At 40.4% G+C, this 17028-nt stretch overlaps 1 protein-coding gene across 4 annotated transcripts in view; it reads right to left on the reverse strand.

The window, feature by feature from the left end:
• LOC138064374 (ectopic P granules protein 5 homolog) overlaps positions 1–17028 on the reverse strand; it is a 60332-nt gene that overhangs the window by 28361 nt on the left and 14943 nt on the right. For 3 of the 4 annotated variants that reach the window (XM_068926515.1, XM_068926517.1, XM_068926518.1), the window contains 13 exons: positions 13782–13936; positions 13094–13234; positions 12668–12832; positions 11284–11406; positions 9704–9963; positions 8263–8403; positions 6688–6832; positions 5549–5746; positions 4899–5009; positions 3965–4084; positions 2919–3085; positions 2503–2730; positions 169–292 (listed from right to left, as the gene is read on the reverse strand). In XM_068926515.1, coding sequence (XP_068782616.1) covers positions 169–292; positions 2503–2730; positions 2919–3085; positions 3965–4084; positions 4899–5009; positions 5549–5746; positions 6688–6832; positions 8263–8403; positions 9704–9963; positions 11284–11406; positions 12668–12832; positions 13094–13234; positions 13782–13936 — 2078 coding nt within the window. The remainder of the gene's footprint in view (positions 1–168; positions 293–2502; positions 2731–2918; positions 3086–3964; positions 4085–4898; positions 5010–5548; positions 5747–6687; positions 6833–8262; positions 8404–9703; positions 9964–11283; positions 11407–12667; positions 12833–13093; positions 13235–13781; positions 13937–17028) is intronic. The other variant, XM_068926516.1, reaches the window with a different exon arrangement.

The following is a 17028-nucleotide window of genomic DNA, read 5'->3' on the forward strand; positions in this document are numbered from 1 at the left end:
ACAGCATGGGATTTTTAACAAAAAATGTTAGAATTGTAAAGCTACCATACTTGCCATGGGCATAGCAAAGACCAGTGACACTAAGTCTCTCACACTACTAAAGAGCATCCACTTTACCAAGAGAAGTGAATTTTGGATCCCAGATTGCCAATGTTATAAGCACTTCACCTGTTGATTCTGCATGATTTTAGCAAGTCTATATGCATCATACTGCTTCGGTAAAGAAGGAATGTACGTGTCTCCTTTCTGAAAACTCTCTTCTTCTAACCACAACACAAAAACATTACAAAGCCTGAGAAGAAAAAAGGAAAAAATAAATTAACATGAACCTTAATTGCAGGCACGTGCAGAGCATATATTACACGGTAGACTGATTCTAGGAGTTAAAGTCAAGGCAACAAATCATGCTGTAAGGTGACAAGGTTCAAAATTTAGATGTTTCAGATGCTCTTAGTTCAGTGGAAAGACACTATTTAGAAAATACAAAGGGCAATAACCAACACAATTTTTAAAAAGAAAAATATTTATTCTAAATAGCATAGGGGACTCAGGACAGGAAACGTCTCTTATGTCAGGAAACTACATCTATAACCCTATTCAAAAGGCCAATGAAGAAAAAAAAAAAAATGTTTGAGCAAGTTTGGCTCCTTGCCCCACCGCTTCTCTAGAGAGCCTGTTCCAAAAGCTCACACCTGCAATGAATTGCTACACCTTCTAACTTCTTTTTAGACTTAAGTTCATGTCTGGTTTATTCTCAATTCCTCCTCTGCTAACACTGTATTACATATATAAATATATATAAATATAAATATAGATATAGATATATATATATATATATAACATATATATATGTAATACCACACATTTTATTCGCTGGCATTCACTGCGCGTTTATAGCGAGTAAATACATCCCCTCTATCTACTTCTGCTCACCTAGCTCACAAGCCAAGTTTCTGGTCATGTTCCTCAACTAAAACAAGCTTTTTCCATTCTAGTAGCTTTTCTTTGCAGCTATTTTAGTTGGAATTTATCATTCCTTCTCACTGCTGTGCAACTCCATACATAGTATAGCAAACAATATTTAGCCAGCGTCTAACTGATGAATACTACGCATTCATTCATTATATATGTATTGTTTTACAGCAACCGGAAAAACTTTGCCCAAAACATACTAGAATCATTTTAGTCTTTTCCACAAACAGGTCATCCTCAGTCATTCACACAAATCCTTTTCCCGGTCCTTTCTAACATGCGTTCCCAAACAGGCTGTAAGGTCTCGGGTCGATTGAATGGCATTAAATCTTCATGTCGTGCTATTAAATACCACTAGCAAACTCATGTTTTATAACCCAATATAATTGATGAGAAAATAAAACTGGATTGGTCCCAAGATTCAGCCCTGACAAACTCTACCAATATTTCCCCTCCCGTCCAGCTGGCCGTTAAACTTCCTGAACATAAGATTTACTTGGCTGTGGAGCAGTCTGACTTTCTGATGGAGTAGGGAAACCCTTTGAAATGAAAGGCTGACAAAATATTAGTCAAACTATAGCCAGTGAGCATGTCTGGATTATTTTTCATATAGGACTGAAAAGGATTTATCGTTTCCCTTGTTTGTACAGTATCTATTGACTGCTGAGGAGGACGCATTTAAAAGCTTAAATGTGTATACGCAAGCCCCCAGAACCAGGGACTCCTTCCAAATAATCCTTTCAAAGATAGTTTCTTGAAAAATCCAGATACTGTAACACGGCAAATATTTTTAAGGTAGACTTCTCAAACCAGAAATCTCCGTGTAACAGAAAAAAGAAACACGGACTTCAGAACAGCACAGTTAAGGCTGCAGCGTGCACGAGGTACAAGGCGCTGAAAAACAGCCAAGTTAAGACTGCTGACAAAAATGAGTGTTCATCAGCTGAGCTGCAGTGACCGACCACGTGCGTCATCTCAGCCCACTCCAGCACGAGGAGACGCTCTTTCACAAAGCTCTTAGTTAAGCAAAGTCATATCACTTTCCGGCTGGTATGTGCAACACTGACTGCTACCGCAGCTCAACTTCAGCACAGCAACTGGGCAAACTGCACTACCTGAATCATGCGTTAAAGTCCCAAGTTCACTGGTGATGTTACTCAGACATAAATTGGGCCCTAGTCCATGACAAACAGACATAGACAAAGTAGCACATTTACAGTGAGTGATACACATATAGGTAGTGGCTATGTCTAAACAAATATTTGACCAATATGGGGACAACTTTAAAGAGCAAAGCTCTCCCAACAGGAGAGCGACAACTGTATCAACGTTTCTAGTAGTAAAATCAACCCCCTCAAACAAAACAAGTTGCAGCAACAGAAGGGCAGACTTGACCATGACTCCACGCTTACAAGAAACGTCTGCGGTAAATCTAGCTCAGTCAAGGGTCACGTCCCTTCGCACCTCCCACTGCTAAGATTATGCTCGAGTAATTGCTCAGGTCGTTGTGGTGGGAAAGGTTTTCTCTACCTGACGAGTTCCTTATGCAGTTCTGGGGAAGTCAGGTAATCTGATGAGCAGCTCCCCTTCTCCGGTGATCTGTCACTGCCATCTGCAGGGCTGTCCACTCTAAGTGCTTTACTAGCAGCATGGTGAAAGTCTGCTACCTCTATTAAGCGCTGTTTCATTTCATTTAACAAACTAATATGAGCTGCACTCTGGAAAAACTTTCTTCCAATGCAGCCATCTACAGGTAACCTAAAAAAAGGAACAAAGAAAGCTCAGTAAAAAGCGTCAAATCAACAAACTGACTTTTGTTTAAAGAAGTTGCTGGTACCCGCCGCTTTCAGGTGAGTTCTTAGCATGAACCATTTACTAATCTCGCTTACGACGCGACACACTAGCGCTTGCTATTCTGCTAGAGCCTTTACGCTCAATGGACTCACCCATACTGTGGTCCTGGCCGGTGAAGGTAAAGGAGGAAGAATTTCTGCCAGATTAGTGGCATGAGAGGGTGATCAGCAGGAGTAGCAAGGGCCTGGTGAGCCCAGCGGTAAATCATTAGCCTCTGAAGGGAGGGTACAATGGGCAGCTTCAGCTGGGTCTGGGCTTTCTGCAAAAAGAACATTTTCAAACAAGTGTCCCACTGCAATTCCCTGTAACAGGCTGTTTTCCATGGAAATAGATATGCAAACCAAGGCACAAGTGTTCTCCAGACTAGTTCCCAAGGGCTCAAGACATGTGCCAGCCAGCCTAGATGTAGCCCAAGAAAACCCGTTTCCTTAAAACTTCCAGGTTAACTTCTTCATCAAAAGACACTGAAACAGCTGTGAGCAAGGACAGCCCAAAAGTTATACTCCCAGACTGCAGAGCTTTGGTTTCAACTTGCTTCACTCCAGACTTTCTAACTGAGTTTGGGCAAGGAACATTGCAAATATGGTTTAAAACACATCAGACTTTGTGCCTTGTTAAGGGAGAGACCTGAACAGTTCTGAAAGTTTTGGAAAATAATTCGGACACACCCGCAAGCAACCAAATAGAAAACAATAAAAGCCCAGCTTTGTGTGAAATTCAGATCATCTGAAAAACACTCTTTGAAATATAAGGAGTCATTTTCCAACCTGTAAGATAAAGTATCTACACTTCTCATCTCAGGGGTATAAAATAAATCCACCATAGATCAAAAGGTGTTCAGATGACCCAGGAAAAAAAAAATCATATAAAAGTACTAATTACTGAATTAAGTTTTCTGTAAACAATGATATATTAAGACCAGACATTTACCTAGTAGCTTTTAAAGGCACCATTCAAAAAAGTAAAGGAAACCGTGCCAGAGGCATATATTCTCCTGGACAAGCCAAGCAGGTAAGGTCTTAAATAGTTATACTTTTGTCCTGGTAAGAAAAAGTGCCTAAAGAAAAACTAAACAATCCAAGAGAATATTTTCCTACAGCAGTTTTCTATAAGAGAAGAGGATAAACAGTTCTCTCACCTTCAAAGCTTGATCAGGAGTTAAGGCATTAATAACCAACTCCCCCTCCACGACTCTGCGAAGCTGTGAGTCTTCTTCAAATATTGACTCCATATTTAACACCACCCATGAAAACCAGACCTGTACAACCCAGTAATAAAGGAAATACTGATCACAAAACGGGGCAGGAGGAGGAGGGGATTTTTGCCGTTTTCTTAACCAGAATGTTTTTTCCAGATTCTCATTAAAGTTGCAAAAGCGGTATCACACGAAGACACAAAAAATCAGCAGTTTCCTCCCTGTCTGCATTCATCTACTCCCTTTTGTATTCTGTTCAAATTTGTGCAAGAAAGAGGAAAGCAGGTTTATGGGACCGTACATAGAACTATCCAGAGAGTTCTAGATTAACTAACCTAGTCAAAGATCATATCAAGGTCTCCCCTCTCCCACATGCACTACACATCTCCAGTTGGGATACTGCCAGGTTTTTGTTTCGTTTGGTTGGGGTTTTGCGGGGGTTTGTTTGGTTTTTTGGGGCTTTTTTTGTTTTGCTTGAATGAGGTACAAAGAAGAGAAAGTGCCTAATATCCAAAATACTCATCAGAAAAGAACCGATCTAATAGTAGAGTAGGTCTTTGCCTGTTTTCCCTCATTAAGCGTGTCAGGAAGAAATGAATAATATTTAGTATTAATTTTTACTAATATATCCAATTATATGAATTCTTGGACACAGATCAGATTAAAGCTTGATCAGTGAAAAACGTCCATCTTCCCTTTAGCGTAACAAAGTCGCAGAATTAGGCTAAATTAGGATTTTATCACAGGAAAACTCAAAAACAGAACTAGGGAGAAAGAAGGAACAAGAGAACATCTGCAAAGACTTGTGACAGCAGTGAACAACTCCCACATATTGCTTATGTCGGGAATGTTCCTGCAACACCATCACACCATTTACCTGAGAGGAATTTGCATTGCCCTCAATGAACGAAGGTGTCACATTGCCTGCCACAATCCAGCTGACAAGCGAAGACAGCAAACCTTTGTCACAATGATAGCCTAAAGCATTCTGCAAGGAAACACAAAACACCGGTTTCTGTGAGGACCCAAGAGATGATTTACAACCTACAAAAACGTCACCGCACCTTAATCTAGGTTCCTTCCTACATCATGTAGCTACTTCACAACCTTCATTTAGAAAGCCATCATTGAAATGCTTGCTTATACTTCCTTTCTCATAGGTGCAAATATTCTGTTTCAGTTTGCCACTGTTTGCTTTCTCGGCAAAGGATGTTCTAAATACATCATTTGTTCTAAATATAGTATTGAACACATGAAATCCACAGACTGCAGATTAAAATGCTACGATAGAACACCTTCAAATGAAACCTGTATTATAAACAGGTTTCTATTATTATTCTTCAAATATCAGCTACGTCATTAATCTTGACCTGTTCCAAACAGACCAGAGAGCACAGCCTCATTATCAATCATCAGGACTGCGCTGGTTACACTTAAGGAAAATATATTCACATAAAATATTAGAATGAGCAACATGCAACTTGACCACCAGCTCAACAGCCACACCAATACACCACACCCATTTACCTTGTGTTGTTGGTAGAGCAGCTTTTGCACACAGTCTTCTTGACTATATTGAAAAGCAGCTTTACATAAGTCATCCAGCAAGAGCAGCGTTGCCCTCTCCCTGTGCCACAGCTGCTGGCTGGTGAGCACCTGAACCCAGAACTCCAGTACTGCCGCTGACCCCACTCCGTTCGGCTGGCTGCTTAGAAAAACGTGAGTCTGCCAAATTAAAAGGTAGAATTACCAAGAGCTTGCACCTTCAGGTAAAGCGTAAGAATTTATTGAAGAACTCTTTAGTTCATATGAAGCTGTGGGCCTATCCTTAAAACAATATGATTTTTACATGAGCATAAAGAGCATTGCTATAAGTTATTTGCCATCTCCAGCCTTCAAGCGAGTTGCTGCAGCCTAGAGATCTGTGAAGTTTTTGCAATCAGCAAAATAGGTACAGAGGCCACGCACAGGACCCTCTGCAACCTGCAGGCATAAACAGCACCTATTTCTGAAGCGTTCCTGCAAGAGCATTTCCCAGAGCAGATGTGTTTCCCTTTAGCCCTTATCCCTCTCTAACGTTAGTAAGTCTTAGTTCATGATCTGTTTGCACTAGAAAAATAAACTACTACTGTTTTCTAAGCCAGTAATGTTTTTCATATCTTGACCATAAATCAGTGGTCAAAAGCAAAACTTTCGAGTGCTAGTATCTGCTGCATTCCTCAAACACAAGTAGGAAAGCAGCGTTATAGTCGCATTCCTTTTTTTAACAGAGTTTTGATCTGGCATCTGAAAATCTGTTTTCCAAGATAGCACATCTGCTTGACATGCTCAGAGTCATATGGATTGCCAGATTTAGAGTAAGGATAGGATTCCTTCCCTATCCCCCTCCCAATATCAGACTGGTACAGACCTTAAGTGTTCTCTACTTCCCTCTGAAACGCTGAAAACGGTCATCTGTTAAAGCAATCCCAGAAACCCAAGACACCATTTTTCCTGTTCTCGAGGACGCAGTTTAAGCCAAAGCGTTTCAGGAAAACAACCCCAACTCTGACCCTGACACAGGATATTCCGTGGCTGCAAGACTGGCAGATTCAGCATCCATTCTGACTTTAAACTCTAAGCCAGTCAAAAAACCCTACCGCTGGTGGTGGAGACAAAACACTTACCTGGATCATACTACTGAGTAACTTAACATTTTCTCCATAGCTCGCTCCTGTCAAGTGCTGTGTCACCTTATGGGTAACCTGCTGGGTCACACCTTGAGGAACTCCACTATCCAGGTGAAGGAACAGTTGGATGTTAGATAAAAACCTGGGGATGTCAACAAATTCAATCAATTCTAAAATTTCTCCTACAACATAATATTCAGAAGAGCTGCTTCTAAAAAATTCAAAATTTATATAGTATGCAGCACAGCTCAGCAGCACTGGTTGACCCCCAATATACAGGGCTTGGCTTCAAAACCATGCTGCAGAGTATTAATTGCTCCACTTAAACCATATCATAGACATAGTATGTGCAATTCAAGGCAGCTTGTAATGCAAGGCAGCTTATCAAGACTGAATACAACCACAACATGCACACTTGCACAAAAGTTAGGAAAAATTTATATGAGAAAGGAGTCTATGCATTGAAGATTATCTACACTGAAGTTACCCTGCACAGAAAATTATAGCTGCAGCACTGCCTGCTTTAGAAAAAGAAAGAAAAAAGAAAAAAAAAAAAAGAGGCATAGGCACATTCAAAACTACTCTGACATTAACAAAATAACTAAAACCTATCCCATAAGTATTTGGAACTGTAGGGCATTCCCAAAACCCATGAGAACTGAACAATGACTAACACAGCAAAATAAGCCTTCTTGCCTGACCTAACTGTACAGCAATGTATCTTGAGTTTTCAGACAGCAAACAGCAGCACATATGTTTGACAGCCCAGAAATTCACTTTCCACCTTTCTGGAGAAGACAACGCTCATCATAAAAACGTGGTAAACCCGAACAGAGGTTCCAGCACCACGTTAAAAAGCATATCCTTGTCAGTACTCCAAAGCCGCAGCATGCTCAACAGAACAGCAGTAACTATGTGACAGAGGCTCTGTCAAGCTAGTAACTTAAATGTGCCGCAGACCGTTTTCTGGCACTGAATCCAAGTGGCATCGAGCAGCCTGCCCATCCACTATTAATCCTCGTACCCTCCAAAAGAGGATGGCCCCATCAAGGTTGCCACTCGGGAACATTTCTTAACCCACTTTAACACCCAAATCCAGCTCAAGAAATTGTTTGGGAGACTGGTAGGTGGACCAAGTCAAAAGTGCACCAGGGGACCCTATCACTAGTTTACCAGGACAGACAGTTGAGGTCTAGCTCAACTAGACCTCCCAGCTGTTGCTCAGCTTACCACAATAGACACAGATAAACAGGCGACATTCTTTAACTATCCAGCTCATCTAAAGACAACCGCTCTTGTCAATACAGCTGTCCTGAGATTGGTTTTGTGGCACAGTGGCACTGTCGTGAAAGACATTTGTACACGTGATGTCAATAGCCCAGGTTTCCATAACTGTGTCATTAACCGGAGCCAGTGACAAAAAATAACTTGGCAAACCAGAAGTTCTTCTAGTCACCTGTGTCACGTTCACACTAGATGCAAAACCCAGAATGAAACATGATACGTTTAACAGTTAATCTTAACTTTCACTTTTCTTTAGCGATAAACATATTAGGAACATATCATGCTTACTGTTCATTCTTCAGGAGGTAATACTGGCAAGAGTAGAACAGGGGTAAAATTTTATCCAGCACATGGACTACCGTTCTCAGGTATCTAGACTGGACGAGTACACCCAAAAGAGAGATCCCTTCGACACAGAACTTCTCAACACTGTCAAAACAGAAACAAAATAAATAAGCAAAAGCATAAAAGTTGGGTGACGGAGCACTGAAACAGCTTGCCCAGAGAGGTTGTGGAGTCTCCTTCGCTGGAGATATTCAACACCCGCCTGGACACCATCCTGTGCAACGTGCTCTAAAGGACCCTGCTTGAGCAGGGGGGTTGGAGTAGGTGATCTCCAGAGGTCCCTTCTAGCCTTTGCCATTCTGTGATTCTGTGATAAGGACTATGAGCAGCAAGAAATAGGGTTTTTTTGTAACCTGAGATATACAGACATTCATATTCTTTATACATAACCTTTGAAGTCCTAGAGAGTTAAATCCACAAAGTTTTTTCTTCAGTTTATTTATCACAAAAGTGATAAGATCAGCCTTATTGTTCACACAGAAGAGGAATGTCAAATGATTCTTCGCAATGCCAAATAGGGTGATTTAAAAAAAAAAAAAAATCAAAATTAAAGACATTCCTTGTTTTTCTCTCTGTGTTCAAAGTCACAAACCTTCCACTCTCAAACCACAACAGCTTCATAATAATCTCAAGTTACTCTAATACTATGAAGGGTCATAATACGCAGATGACAATCTTGGCCTCAAGCAATGGCTGGGGTAGGAAGAACTCTAAGACAGTTTCTCTTTGAGGAGTAAAGCAACGTTCCACGCAGAAAACATAGTAGTCAAAACTCTAAATAAGAGGAAGATAACTAAAGTGATCGGATTCAGAGAAAACAGACCTGAGGGAGTCTTTGACAGAACTCTGCCCCTGTATCTGTACCTTAAGCAAACAGTACATTTGAGTCCAAAGAGCCTTATCTACAAACCAGCTGAGAGCACTCGGAAAGACTGTGCTGGAACACTGTTAGGGCTAGGCAGTTCAGCATTAAGATTATAAAGCTCTCAATTTATTGCTATCAGCATGAGTTTTCTTCCTCCTCCTCACTGACTATCCTGCTAAAAAAAAATTGAACTGCAGGACAAATCTTTCAGCAGATGCGGTTAAAAGTTATTCCTGTCCACAATGGTCACACTAACCCCAGCAGTTTCAGTATTTTTTTTTAAATCACTATTTCACCCAAACATGCAAAAGATCAAAATCACTACTAGCAAAATAAAGGAAACGGCATGCTGTTCAAAACCACTGTCCTTGACAAAAGCTCAACCCTTTGCATCAGAAGCCCTTTATCATCTTTAAAAAGGCAGAGAGATGTTAACAGCCCTTAGTTCATCATTAAGTAGGATGCTCAGCAGCCAGGGCTGGGCATCCACTCAAGGCAAACACAAGAAAGCACACTTACCTATGACCTAGCGTGGTCATTGCCAGCGCCAGGTAACAGCCGATAGGGATGACTGCTTTAACAGCCTTCAGGAGCGGGTGAAGCGTGACCGACTCCGTCATGTCGGGCACACTGTCAGATATGGGGACTGCAGGCCGGCCCTCCTGCACGCCACGGTCATTTCTGTGAAGCTTTAACCTCAAAATCAAACCCCATGCCCACTGATTAAAGGAAGTCTCTGGTGTTTCTCCGTAACGAACAATGCTGGCTAAGTAGGAGACCTGAAACAAAGCAGTAAAACAGGAATGAGAGGAAGCACAGCCATGCTACAGCAAGTACAGCACTAGTCTAGGACGTGGGTCAGCTCAGATGAATTTCCTCTTCTAACATGACCCTAGATCAAAAAAAAAAAAAAAATTAAAAAAAAAAAATCAAAGCAACAGTCATTATTTTTCAGACCCACTACGCAGCACTGCCAGTTAGGTTTACCTGAAAACCCTGTTTCTAAGTTCGTGTTCACCCCCAGCCCTTTTGGTAAACTCTATCAACCTACGCTGTTTGACCAAAGTTTTCCACACTACATATCTGTCTTGGATTCAGTTTTATTTGTACTTAAAAATATATATTTTCATATGTAGCATTATGCACTACTTACATAGTTCAGTAATGCTTTTCTATATAAATGTATAGGTATATTTTCTCTCTATATATGTGTGGCATTTATATTTACATATAAACATAAATATTTATATAAATATATATTTATATTTACACATAACACACACACACACACAATGTTTAGTAATGCTCAAGACCACTGGTGGGAAAAGAAAAAACACACAAAAATATCATCTATCAACCTGAAGACTAAAATCTGCCAGGTTCTTCTTGGAAAGGAAGCCTGTAATGTAGATAGGAAGAGTCTCTGTATTTATTGGCGAGGTATGTTTGTCTGTTATCGTGAAAAGTCTGTCTGGATTTGAGCACGTTTTAAACCTCTGGGAAAAAGTGTTGTACACACTCTTAGAGAGCAGCGTGAATTTCAGATCTGGAAAACACTGCAGAGATTTCATCCTCCCTGAGCAGGGAGTAGAAGAATCTGAACAGAATTTTTACTCAAGTTGCAGCTATAGGGCTCATGCAAGTCAGCACAGACCTAGCAATACAGGTGGCAACCACAGTCGAAATGAGCCAAAAAAAAGAGAACTCATCTAGCTGGCACAAGGCAACAAGCAACAATCAAGTAGTACAGAGAAACAAGACAGGACAGAGCGGAGACAATAAGGAACAAAGTGCGGGAAGAAAAGACTGGGCAAAAACACATAGGAGGAGAGCAGAAAACGCTGTACGATACTGAGAAGACAAAGCCTAACACAACGCTAAGAGCTCTGAATAAATAAATTTAAAAAAGCATTTTGGATTTAACATCCAAGAAAAAGAATTTTTAACCTTGACCCGTCTATCCTTCCATTCCCCTTCTGTAACTTGGGGCCATACCTTCCTCAGTCAAGCGTGTGCTGTAAAAATCAAAAGGGGTCTCGTCCCGCAATTTTTCTATCATTAGCAATAAATTATTCCCTATTATTCTGAAGACTGAATACCTGTTTTATGCTTTCAGAAAGCAGCCCAGCGTATGGTTTCTGGGGGAGATATTTCTGATACGCTTCCAGGACCATCAATGCAACTTCAGAATGGACAGCTGCATCCAGATGAAGAGCATCCTGCTAGAACAGTATCACAAACTTCACTTTATTTTAAAATCACATCGTTCCGTTGCACTAAACAAAAATAAGCCTTAACCTGAACAGCCAGAAAGAGGATGAGTGCTGTAATACTTAGCAGAAAATTTGGCCAGTAAGAAAAATTCTGACCCAACACTGAAGGATAACAAACAGGCATTGAGCATTACAAAGCTCAGCAGCTAAACTATTTCCAGAAAAAGTGACCTTAATAACCAGCTCATGTACCCTTTGTGAATTTATAGTAATTAACACACTATCTATGGATCTTTGGGTTAAATCACTTAGTATAAAGACTGGAAATCTTACAAAACAAAGAAACAAAAAACCCACCATCCTACTACAAATTGTATCAAAATACTGGAATTCCTCTTATCAATTACCACTTTAAAGAAGTGTTTTCCCCATAGCAGAGGGCTCCAACCTAACTCTTATCTCACAGCAAAGATCTCACATTTAAGTTTTCTCAAGACCTACTATTCCTTCCTTTTCATGCATGTTATCAAGAAACGAGGGGCAAAAGTAAAGCAAGCTTCACGTCAGAGTATCAGCAAAGGGAAGAGTTCAGTACAATCAAATGCATTTAGTATTCTGTGTATCACTGTACTCCTATATCTAGTCTTTTAACACAGGCAACAGGACTGTCCCAAATTCATTTCTGTTTCTCTGGAAAAACAATTGACCTGGACTGAGTCCCGAACAGATGGAGCTCCCAGAGTAACCCATTCTTTTCCAGGCTTTTAAATCATGCTCAGGGCTTTGCATCTCTTCATTTCAATTATGAGGTTTTTTGAATTGTACAAAGCATACCTGCATATAATCCTTCAAACTACAGTAACACCAGTGTCATACACACCTCTCGGAGGATTCCTCCATATCGGCACTATATCTGCAGCCACGGATTACCTTAGTCAAGTGACTCACAAGAATTGTCCCATCAAGCTGTTTCCTCTTGTTTAGAAAGAGGAAACTCCTGCTTAAATATCGCTTTTAATCTCAGCTGCATCACTATGGAAAAGCGACACAAACAAATCCTCAGGCAGAACGCTAGAAAATCATCGCTAAGCCTGCAGTGCCATGCCTTCAAGTGCGCGCAAAGCAGCTTATCATACCAAAAGCATGCTATTTTAACTGTTTTCACAAATTCATAACTATAGTCTCAGACTGAGTAATACTTTTTCCTCTCGAAAACTGACCAGGTGTCACGCCTCCTTTTTTTGTTTGTTTATTCATTTTTAATACTTACATGTTCACCAAGTCCCCAGTTTAGACCTTCCAAGATAATGCAGGCTAGTTTATTCTCCACTGTGGTTAGGCTGTTATTTAATAACCAGTCACGAATCAGTGCTATCTCAGATGAAGAAGGCTTCCACAGGTGCAATGGCAGTTCTTTAAACAGATACAAAGAAACCTTTGAGGACAGAAAACAGAACAAAAGGCTAATTGGTACTTAGTATGAAACAATAATCAGCACTAAGCCTTTCTACCACACACTTAAACAGTGATATGATCCAAAAAAAAAAAAAATCAAAAAAAAAAAAAAACAAACCACGATTGACAGCTCTTTACCATGATCCAGGCACACCCAGCTGTATCTTACAACACTGCTTGGTACGGTCTCTTCCCAGTTTTAAACAGGTGCCTTCTTTAAAGGACAGAGGCTAGCACTTACCATCCCAACTTTTTCAATGGTGTCTCTAACTCTATCCAGCAGTACAGAAATAATCTGTGTATGGGTGCTGGCAATTGCTCCCAGGAGTTCTCGACCAACTTTTGAAAATGTCTCTCTTGTGGAAAGACTAACGTAGGACACCTGAGAAGATGAGCAGAGAGAAGCTACTCACTATGGTTGGCCTTCACTGACAGTGCGATATTCTCTCTTCTGGAGAGCACAGAACCAAATTGCTCTTGCTCATCCTGCACAACATGGCTGATAAGTGCAAATGCCTATAGTAAAACTGATTATCCTAACATCCAAGACACCTTATGAAATTGTTACGAGACAACGCCAAAAACAAAGATCAAAACTGAACATATGAACAGTAACAAAAAAAAAGAGAATATACACAAGGAATTTCAGAGCTACAAGTTAAACCTGAGAGAGAAGAATCAAGCAAAGAAAAGTTTTTTTGTTTTTTTCCATTCTGGTTTGGTCTACAGAAAAGCTGTTTTTTCTCCCAAAAGAAAACAAGCATTTTAGGATATTCTAATTCAGTCTTAGATTGTTCGGCCATGAGACCAAGAGAACTACTTGCAAGGTTTATAAGCTATGGAGGTGAGATATGCTTCACACTTTTCATTGCCAGAAAGACCAAGAGCATGTTCATCCTTTTGCTAAACAGACCAGTAACATTACTCACCTCATATATCTCCAGAACAATCATTTTGATAAAATCCTCATCCACATCAGCCCGCTTGGTTTGTGCCATCTGAGCAAATGTGGTAAGCAGACAAATTTCTTCTGAGCAGTTCATTGATTTGAGATACTTTTCAAAACTTTCAAGGTGCTCCGGATCTAGGAAGAAAAAAAAAATGCACAAAACAAACATAAATGAAGTGCTATAGGAAGTATATCATCAATACTTACACGTTTATTCACAGTTCAACCCCAGAGAAGGGATCAGAGACAAAGAAATTCTCATCCCTGGCGGTCTGCAGATTAGTATCCTCTCTTCAGAAGTGACTGGTACCAGCTGTTTTGAAATACGGGGCAAAAAAATACTGTAGTGTGTAGTGATGGAACAACGTGCCCACATGCTTCAGCAAATATGGCAGGAACTCATGATGAAAACTAAGACTATTTTAAGAACAGGTAGAATTTAATTTTTAATATTGACTATGCAATGCTGATCATTCATAGGAGGACCTGCTTGGATCTTTTTGCTTCTAAAAAAAATACTGCTATGGTTTTAGCTTCCAATATATATTGTAGCAATTGTATAGACTAAAAACTGAATTCCTGCATATAACTTAGAGTTAATTAGCACTACAGTCACGAGAAGATGAAAACTAGGCACACATCCAAGCGGAGCAGAGAGGTTTTGATCAAGAGACTTTGCCAATTCCACATACTATGATTTCAAGCAGCAAGTAAACTAGGGAAACCATTCTACACTGATTACAAAAGAGACAGTACTGAAAGCATCTAGCCCTGGGCCTCAGTTACATCCAAGAGTTGCATGGAAAGATCACTTTCATTTCTCGAACTCAGTGAAACAAAAGTATGGAGCAGACTCTTGGAAAATACCTCTGCAAAACAGAGAACTGAAGTAGCACACAAAAGATACAAGATGCTCTTGCTTGGATTCAAGACAAGTCTCTCCTCATAACCATTATGGACATGTTGCAGGTAAGTTTTAAAATAGGATAGAAAGAAGTAGCCAAATGTAAAAAAAACATTTCTCTCCATTCCTCCCTTCAGAGGCTACCACAAAACTTGAACAGCACTTTAAAAAGAAATTGTCTTCAATTCATTCCAAGTAAACTAAGTAACAGGGTCTGCGCTGAAGAGCAAAGGAAGTGTTGAAAGCTGCATTTGGGCTGTAAAATAGCTTGGCCAGTGGTCTGCTTCCTCTGTAGTGTAACATACCAGCAGAAATGGTTTACAGTGGTCTTATCACAGCAGTTGAACATACAGAAAAAGTACTCATTGAGGTACTCAACTATTCAATCTGCACAGCAGAGTGCGTTTAGCATGCTAAGATTAAATACTTCCACTTCGGTTACGTTCTTGTTTCAAGTGCCTTCAAGAATCTTGCAACTGTACCTCAACGTGAGAGGGTCAGACTTAACAACCAACACATCTCATGAAGAAGGGCGCTGGAGAATTGTGCAATTTAAGTTAAGAGCTTCTCAACAGCAAGATAAACTAGATTTTTGACACGTACATGTGAGAGGCAAGTCACAAAGCTGCAGCAAGCTCTGTCCCATCCACTCATCTCCCCTTTCTTCTCATGTTATCTTTTGCCTTAAGAGTAGAAGTCAGGAAGTTCATTTTTAAGGTAGTGGATAAGGACCAAAAAAATATATATATATATTAGGTCACCACTGTATAAACAGGCATAGCAGAGTGAGCCAGAGAGCAGGGAAGGGGCAGAACACACAAGTCATGAACAACCCAGTGACAGCAAATGTCATATAACCTGCCATCACTGTAACCAGGGTCTTCCACGGACTCTGCTCTGCAGGCCCTAACGCCATCCCCACAAACTCACGTCAAGCTGCATCTTGGGACTGAAGGAAGGGGAGAAGAAGAGAGGGAAGAAAACAGGCTCTGTCTAAATCCTCCTGCCTCAGAGCAGAGCAATGTCATTTTCACCAAGCAGTTGCTACTTGACCCAATTTCCTTTCTCATCTGCCTATTCAATTACACAACAGCCCACTGTTAAAGTTGAGAGACCCTAAAAATCAGTTGCCCCTCAAATCTTGGTAATTTCCCTTAAACATGACAGTAATGAAGCTGGACAACATTTCTGGTTACAGTTAAGTTCTCAATACCTAGTGCAATGGAAGCAAAATGACAAAATTGTCAATTCTACATTTATGAAATTTAGGGAGAACAGACATTCGTGTCCACACAGATGTCAAAGCTCAAGAAAAAAAAGCTATGAAGTCATCGCTTACCAATGAAAACGTGTGTTCCACAGTAAATTTAACACTCGTCCCTCTCAAGAACACCTCAAGCAATTAGACTTCCGTGATTTCCCCCAGGGCTTTATTCTACATTTGGCAGCTCTCACAGTCCAGAGGTTGCCCTAACAACTACGTTCCACCGCTTTATTCCATTTTATCATGCTGATTCTGACCGTCTCTTAAAAACAGCTATTCTCCTGCCTTTACATGTGCGAGCCTAAAGCTTTCAACAATGACCAAGCCTCACTAGCATCTGCAGATGCACCACTGTCAACATTTCTCAGAGTTAATTCGGGAGATGAAATGAATAAAAAGGGTCTCCCTGCCTCGCCTCACAAGAATGTTAACGCCAAGGACTATTAGGGTATGATTTATGGGAAACTAAGTCAGCATTTTATCATTAAATGTCAGTCAAAAGATGGTATTTCAGAAGATTAGATGGATTTCACTAAAAGTATTGTTGATTTTCCCTGTCTAGACATTTATGAAAAATACCAACAGGCTGACATAACCCAGTAAGGAGAATGAAGAGGATAAAAAATATCCTGCATCAGCATACCAGGGACTTCAAAACACAGAAGTTAGCTAGATGCAAAACACCGCTCATTACTGCCAAAGCTACAATCCACTGCATCGTATTATGCTCTCTTTGTTTGAGACATCAGCACTTCATAAAAAGTGCATAGCTTCAGTCTTGTTATCCCTGTCCTAATCTGCGTAAACTGACTTACACGTTTGCTGAGTTTGCACAAACATAAGAAATATGCTCAATAAGCTCTCAAGATCTCTTATTGTCTTCCGCTTCCCCATCAAAAAAATTTCTTTGTGTGGCAACAGCTATCTGGGCTACCAGCTAGCTGAAAAGTAAAAGCAACCAGGAGTAAGATTTTTTTTCTTCCATCTGATAGTCCCAAGAGGGAAAGAGCTTGTGAAATGGGGAGTTACTGCTTTGTTTAGCCATCTCCCTGTCAAACA

The sequence above is a fragment of the Struthio camelus genome, chromosome Z (assembly GCF_040807025.1).
Source record: "Struthio camelus isolate bStrCam1 chromosome Z, bStrCam1.hap1, whole genome shotgun sequence".
Classification (NCBI taxonomy): Eukaryota; Metazoa; Chordata; class Aves; order Struthioniformes; family Struthionidae; genus Struthio; species Struthio camelus.